At 49.8% G+C, this 7640-nt stretch overlaps 1 protein-coding gene across 9 annotated transcripts in view; it reads left to right on the forward strand.

Annotated features, from left to right (window-relative positions):
- Positions 1–7640, forward strand: part of PAX5 (paired box 5) — a 177665-nt gene that overhangs the window by 26056 nt on the left and 143969 nt on the right. For 7 of the 9 annotated variants that reach the window (XM_012656063.1, XM_012656072.1, XM_012656081.1 and 4 more), the window contains 2 exons: positions 539–603; positions 3928–4056. In XM_012656063.1, coding sequence (XP_012511517.1) covers positions 539–603; positions 3928–4056 — 194 coding nt within the window. The remainder of the gene's footprint in view (positions 1–538; positions 604–3927; positions 4057–7640) is intronic. The other 2 variants (XM_012656089.1, XM_012656113.1) reach the window with 1 other exon arrangement.

Genomic DNA, 7640 nt, shown 5'->3' on the forward strand with positions numbered 1-7640 from the left:
CAACATTACAACCCCTCCCTTGGCAGTTTCCTGTGGGCAGGGCTGTTAATCCTCCTTATGAGTTCTCTAGGACAGAGAACTAGCATGTAGGGCTGTCAGAGGACAGAGAGGTCACCTGGTTCGATTTCTTCATTCCACAGATGGGAGGCTGAGGTCTAGGGAAGAGAAAGAACTCCCTAAAGTCACTCAGTGAGTCCCCTAAGAGCTGGAGCTATACCCCAGAAAGGGATGCCTACTTGTAACGTTAATACATCATCCCCTTTCTTCAGAAGAGACACTTGAAGGCTAGAGAGGGGGTGCAGGTTACCCAAAGACACCCAGACAGATAGGGGCTGAGCTGGGACTACTCCGTAATTCTTCCAACCTCCTAACACCCAGCCTGAGTTCATAATCTTCCTCCGACCTCTGCCTCTCTGCCCAGCTTGATCCATGGCCCAGCTTGGGGATGGGTTTTCTGGTTGTCTGTGCGTAGCTGGTTGAGGTCTTTTCTCCTACCTCGTGGTAAATAGCCATTTTTCTTTTTCCCAACTGCCCACAGGATCATCCGGACAAAAGTACAGCAGCCACCCAACCAGCCAGTCCCAGCTTCCAGTCACAGCATAGGTAAGAAGAACTTTTAAAAAAAATTTAAAAATCTAATGGGCTCCAAATATTCTAAAGAACTTTTAATCATTCTTATGGACAGATAATTCTGCATAAAACACTTCGGCACACGTACTAATGCGCCTTCTTTGTCATTCTCCAAGGGCTGAACCTGGTAAATGAATTTTATAAATACTGCTAAAAGGTTTTGAATTTTACTGATTATTATGATAAATAGCTTTCACCATGAGACAGAAAATTGAAATCTAAGCCAAAAAAAAAAAAATCCACTAATGGGGGTCTATAGAATGTCAGATAATTAAAGTAATAAATCAAGAAAGGGATACTTATTCATAACATTTTCTGCATCATTAGTCAGTAAGTAGTTTTGAATGTGTTTTTTTCTTCTATCAACCAGCCCTTCTATAATTCTTTGTGCACTTGCAGTCTTGAGTGAAGATGTGGCAAAAGTTCCCAAACTTTCTTTCTGTCTTTCTGTCTTGCTTCGCTCTCACGTTCTGAAATGTCAAGGGCTGCCCGTGGGGGCGCTGGCGCTGGCAGGTGAAGTCTGAGAGTGACTGTCACTCGTCAGTGTGGGAGTTTCATTTCCGATCACTCAAGAGTTCAGAAATTTCCCTCGCCTTCCCGCCAAAGATTGAGAAGTGAAAATGACGTGTTTATTTAAGGTGTATTATTTCTTCACTTGGGATAAAGGAAACATTTCCGGTTAGCTGGAGGAAAAGTTATTCTACTACAAGAAAGTGGGTGACCATTCAGCAAGCCTCTGACTGTTCTGGTTGCCACAGTCGATAATGCATAATCACACCTCAGGTTGTGTGACGTTTCTGCACCTTTGTCATTCCTTCTTTAACTGAAAACTTGGACTCCCCGTGGTGATGGGGAGCAGGCAGAGGTCTGGCTTATAGTTCCAACTCTGTCATTAACTCACCCAGTGAACTGTGGAAGTCCCTTCATCTCCCTGGGCCTCAGTTTCTTCATTTGTGGATGGAGGGGCACAAACCAGGTGCTCTGTGAGGTCTCTGATCCTCTATGGTTACCTCTCTGGATAAAGGTAAGACAGAATTGGCATGAAATAATTCTTCATTTAAGCAATCCCTTCAGAAAGTGTTTGCTAAGCCCCTGCTATGCAGACCACGGAGTTGGAGACCAATGTGACAAAGGAGGCAGGACAAAGATCCCCATTCTCAAGGGCTTTTCAGTCTAAGAGAATGGAATGGAGAGAAGTTTGCAAAACACTGAGACGAAACAAGAAGAAAGGATGGGTGCCATGGAAGCAGGAGGGAGGGAACCATGTGGAAGCAGGAGGGAGGGAACCACCAGCTTTGTCGGGCTGGGGTGAAGAGGGTTGAAGAAAGCTTCCTGGGAGAGTGTGTGTGGCTGAGATTTCACTTGTGGCTTTAACTATTTCAGGTCACATAACAATGAAAATCAAACTAGGAGTGACTGCTAATATTCTTTCAATGTTTAGAGGAATAATTCTACTGTAATTCAGCAGAATGTTTTGTTTTGTCCCAGACCCATACATTTTTATTAAAACTATATCTCACGTGTATATAGCCCCTTAGAGTTTCAGAACTTATTGAGGAGTGAGGAAACTGAAACTTAGAAAGAGATGAAATAACTCGCCCTTGGTCATGTTGCCAGTAAATAGTGGAGCCAGTACAGGAATCTGGGCCTTTTGAGCCTAGAGCAATCATAAAAGACTGAAACAAATGTCATCAGCTCTGCCAGCAACATGGTGAGCCTTGGTGACATGTGGCTGTTGTTGTTTAAAGTACCAAGTGACCTGGGATCTTCTTTCTTCCTCTGTTTTCTGTAGCTTAATATAGAAAACGTTGTGAGATTTGCATAAATCTATTTTGAGGAGCTGCTTCTGGTGAAGAAAAGGAGAAGTTAACGATTTCTGCTTCTGTGTCGCTTAAGGAAGATCTGAAATCAAACTGAAATACGATAAGAAAGGCACTGTTCCCTCTAGGTCTGTAGGAGTGAGGAGCTCAGTCTGCTCCAAGGAAAGCTCGGGCTTCCAAATCGCCACTGTTTCTAGTGATTTCCTACTTCAGAGTCAAAGGCTGCTCTACCTGCCTCCTGCTAGTTATAGCCCAAGGAAATGTGTCTGTTGGTTTTAACAAACCAGGAAAGAATCCCCACAGTCCAGAAATGGCGATTCAGCTGAATGGCTGGAGAGGACCCTGACAATGGACTGGTCTCTCCCTAGGACTCTGAGGCCAGGAATGAATGTGAAACGTGCACAAACGTCCCCTCCCCCATTCTTATCCTTAGGAACTTAGAGACCTGGCCTCAGTCACAATAAGACACCAACCTCTGCGTGTTTCTGGGCAGGGGAAATGTCAACTTTAAGTCCTTACACCTGAGGCTGAGCTCTGGTGTTGCTGCATATTAGCTAGGTGACTTTGACTCACTTCACCTTGTGGAACCTCAGTGTCTTCATTTGATGAATGGGGATAAATAATAGCACTCTGGGCTGTTGCAATCATTAAAAGAAAAGCACTGCATAAATGCAAAGTATGTTATTGTTCTTCATTATTTATTAGTGAGGAACAGACGAGTTATAGGGGTTAAGACTTTAGTCTCTGGGTTCCAATCACCACTCTGCTTCCTGTTAGCTGTATGATCTCGGGTGAATCACTCGTCTTCTCCAAGCTTTGGTTCTTTTACCTTTCCAATGGGATAATAACATTGCCTAGCTTATAAGGTTATTTTCAGGATTAAATGAGATAATGCCTCAATGCCTGGCACAGAGTAAGCTCTCAGAAAATGTTTATTATTATCATGATTAATACTGAAAATCAAGTCCAGGTAAAATAAACTGTAAGGAGAACAGACATTGAGGAACTGGGCAAAGAAGCGGCAATCTGCCGTTTGGAGCTTGTTGGCTTTGTGTGTGAGTGTGCGCAGGTACTTAGTCTGTGTGCAAGGGGGGATATGCCAGCAGAGACTGAATAGGTGTAATGAGTAGTCTGGGTTTTTTAGCACTGGCTGGTGGTGGGCCTCAGCTCCCTTTCTCTTCTCCATCCCCTGTGGGGATTTGAGCTGGTGCCCTTCTGGTCTGTCCCTGTGTTCCTTTCTACACAATCTGTGCCCATCCTGCCTCTCCTCCTCCCCAGCAGCTGAGAATCTGGGCAAACGTCTGAGGCCGGAGGCCAAAGCTGCTCCCTTGGCCAGGTGTGGCCGCTGCCACAGGGCGAGTGTCCCCCCATCCCGCATGCTCGCTCCCCTCAGCCCAGTGTGCGGTGAGTGAGTGCCGGGCACCATCCGCCTCTCAGCCCTCCGGCAGGCCCTGACGGCCCCTCTCCCTCTGCGCAGTGTCCACGGGCTCCGTGACGCAGGTGTCGTCGGTGAGCACGGACTCAGCTGGCTCGTCGTACTCCATCAGCGGCATCCTGGGCATCACGTCCCCCAGCGCCGACACCAACAAGCGCAAGAGAGACGAAGGTAAGAGCCGCCACGCAGCCCTGTCGCCCTGTCGCAGATGGCCCTGCGATCTGTTTCAGGTGCTCCGTCAGGGGTGGAAGCAAAGGGGCCCACAAGGAGTGCCCGGACCCAGGCTCAGCCCCTGCAGCGAGGGCAGACAGGCAGCAGGCTGGGACTGTGGAATCCTTGCTCGCCTCTCCCGGTCGTCACCCCTTGGCTAGAGAAAGTGGACCTGGCAGAGCCCTGTGGCCTTTAAGAAGACCCTGTGTGTGCAGATATGATGCTTGAGGGCAGAGTTCACAGGGGTCCGAGCACAACGCTTCTGTCCCCTTTGCGGGGGAGCCTGGGCCAAGCAGCCACCTCCCTGTCCAGCGTGAGAGGGGCACTGGCGGGTGGCGGGGATGGGGGGCTGTCTGAAAGGCTATGCCAGCCCCTCAACAGAGAAGGCCTTCGGGCCTGCTGATGATGAGCATTGAGGAAATTAATAATCATCTCATCCTTGCCCTTGGACCTGGAAGAAAGGAGCGCAGGGGGCCTCGTGGGGATTACAAAGATGACAATCTTCCTGGTTGGTTTTTCTCAACCCCTTGGCATGCCATGTGCCTCCTGGGCCTTCAGAGCCGGCCACCTCCATCCCGGATACGGGGCACCTTCATCCGAGTCTCCCTTCCCCTGGATGGGCTGCCAGCGCTGGCTGACATTAATGGGTTTGAGAGGAGAAACGACCCCCTGGGAGTCTGTAAAATCTTAGTCAGGAAAGGAAGGAAAAAAACCGGGGCTGTGGTCTAGGGCCTGAGAGCAGCGTGACAGAAATCTTGATTCAATTATTCTGTTCCTCGGCACAATTCCCTTTCTCAGCTCCGTGTAAGGGATGTGTGTTCTCGTGAGCACATGCCTAAGTACTTAAGATCTGTAACTAGAAAATTGAGTCGGCCCAGCAGTGGATTGGCCTGTGGTCTGCGTGTTCCAGGCAGCGCAGAAGCTGAGCCTGGGGCCTCTGTTTGGAGCTGGGGGGCACGTGGGGACGATTCACGGCTTTCGGAACCTGTCTGGCCTCTTTCCCCTGCTCCTGCCGCTCCTGAGCAGATGTCACAAGTCTTTAACTCAGTGGGCTGCATGCTCTGTTGCTGCAGGAGGCAGTGGGCTGCCATCTCTGTTGGTTTACTGGGTTGATGGTGTCATCTTTTCTCCCACTGTCGCCTAGACTTGCAGCAGATGTGCCCAAGCCGGGGGCCTGGCTATTTTGGATTACAGTGGAGGGGTAGATTGTGTGAGGGTCCTCAGGGGCTGAGGGATCCAGGCAGAGATTTTTGGAGAAAGAAAAAAATACAATTTGATGTTTACCACCAAACGGACAGGTCCTGGTTTGGGGGGATTGTTTCACTGTGTTTGTGGAGTGCGGTATTGGCTTGTCGTCTCTGGTCAGCAGTCACTGTTTGGACTCTCGAGCTGATTTAAAAGGTCTAGGGTGGTCAGAACGTGGGTGGTGTTGGTCTTGACCACTCTGTGCTGGTCAGATCATTCTCTGAGGACTGTGGCCCATTTGGGGCTATTGGTCTTAAAGAGGGACAGTGACAAATAGGGATGCGCCCAGATGAGTGTAATCTGGGTGGAGGACAATCTGATACAGCACCTGGGGACGTTGAAGGATCTAGGGATGCGTTGGCACAAAGAAGAGCAGAATAAGCAGGACAGGACTGTTGCCTTCATATGTTTGGAGGGCTGACAAGGAAGGGGGGTGGAATGACACGTCGTGTGGCCCTAAAGGCCAGTGTGTAGCAGACGCAGAGGGGATTTCAGCTCAATGTGAGAAAGAACTTTATACATGTGAGAATGATCTAGGGATAAAAGGAGATGCCTTGGGAGGTAGTGAGTGCCCCATCTCTAGGGTTATGTAAGCAGAGACTAGGTGGCCACTTGCTGGGCTGCCACATAAGTGTATCAAGAATCAGATGTGGGATTGGATGATCTTCAAGATCCTTCCAGTTCTGAAAGTTACGGTAGAGTCCCGGTCCTTAAGAGGACTTGGGGGCTAGTCCAGTCTGTGGTCTGTGGGCTAAGGGAGAACGACTTGATGCTGCTGGAAGCTTACAGGAGTGGGAAGAGTGGGGGACCCGAGCAGCAACCAGGGCCTCCCCTCACTGAGTGTACATGGTGGGGCACAAGTGTGGGCAGAAATGCCTTTGGTCACGTCAGGGAAGTGTCTGGGGGGAGTATAGCATGGTGCCCCCTCCTGGCCTTTCGCATCCTCCCTCTGTATCTCCTTGACTCCAGAGGGAGGTGAAAAGGCAGAGATTGCCACCCTGATTTTATTACGGGAAGTAACCAAGGCCCCAGGGAGCTCTGTGACATTGGCAAAGCCACAGCTGGTGTGGGATGGGGAGTCTGGAGGAGCTGGAGGGCCCCTGAGCTCCCAGTGTCCTGGTATTGTCTGGCTACCTGTTGCCCCTCAGCCCCCCAGAGAGGCCCTTTGGAGGTGGGGCAGCCTGGGGCTAGGCAGAGCTTGGGGACGGTGTGGGGAAGAGTTTTGAGCAGAAGGTTGGATGCTACCAAGAGTCAAGGGAGACCTGCAGGTCAGAGGTTTGAGGAGAGCAGAGAAAGTGAGAACCAGCCACTGGGGAAACGCTGGGAAATTGCCGGGCACGCTGGAGGGCTGGCCTGTGGAGGCTACAGACTGGATTTTCGAGGGTGCTGGCTTCTAGGATGGTACCATTTTTCTCAGGAGGGAAGCAACCTGAGGGAAGAGTCATGGGGTAAGAGAGGCATTAGAGGGCCAAGAAGAGGACAGTAGGATCCTTGCCCCCATTTTTCAGATGAGGTGACTGAGGCTTTGCAAGGTGAAGTCACTTGCTCAGATCCCTGGTTTGTAGTCGTCTCCAACTTGGACTTGAGGTTTGTCCTGTGGGCATTTCCTGAGGCTACTCTCCTCCCCTGACCTCAGGGCAGAAGTGGGCAGTGATAGAGTCTAGTCACAGAAGGAGGGTGGTGGGCAAGACTGACAAGCCCAGAGTCCCTCTGATGGGCAGGGCAGTGTGTGAGGCGACACCAAGGGAAAAGAGTAAGGCAGGGAGGGGCCAGCTTGGATCAAAAGGATCTGGGAGGGCTCCTCATAGGAGGTGGCATTGGAGGGCTGGGTAGAAGGAGAAGGCATTCCAATCAAAGGCAAGAGAGATTGTTCCGAGGCTGGGCCCGCAGTGAGCACGTGCAGGGAGAGACCAGTATGGCAGGATTCGGAAAGGGAGAGAGGTGGAAAGAGAGACTGGGGTGGCTCAAACATTGACCAAGTCCTCTGAACTTTTAGTCTGGAAGCAGTGGGGAGATGGTTTGAGCTGTGTGTCTTAGAGACTCAAGAAACATTGTGCTTTGGGAGGCCAAGGTAGGAGGATCCCTTGAGGCCAGAAGTTTGAGACCAGCCTGGGCAACATAGTGAGACCCAGTCTCTACTGATTAATTAATTAATTAAAAAAGAAACATGCACTGTGCTGAGTGTTTCGGATATAAGGGTGGATGTGAAAGTGATTAGCCCAGTGCTATCCAACAGAAACAGAATGCAAGCCAATATGTAATTTAAAATATTCTAGTAACCATATTAAAAATAAAAAGAT

Source organism: Propithecus coquereli, unplaced genomic scaffold (assembly GCF_000956105.1).
Source record: "Propithecus coquereli isolate 6110/MARCELLA unplaced genomic scaffold, Pcoq_1.0 Scaffold114, whole genome shotgun sequence".
In the NCBI taxonomy this organism is placed as follows: Eukaryota; Metazoa; Chordata; class Mammalia; order Primates; family Indriidae; genus Propithecus; species Propithecus coquereli.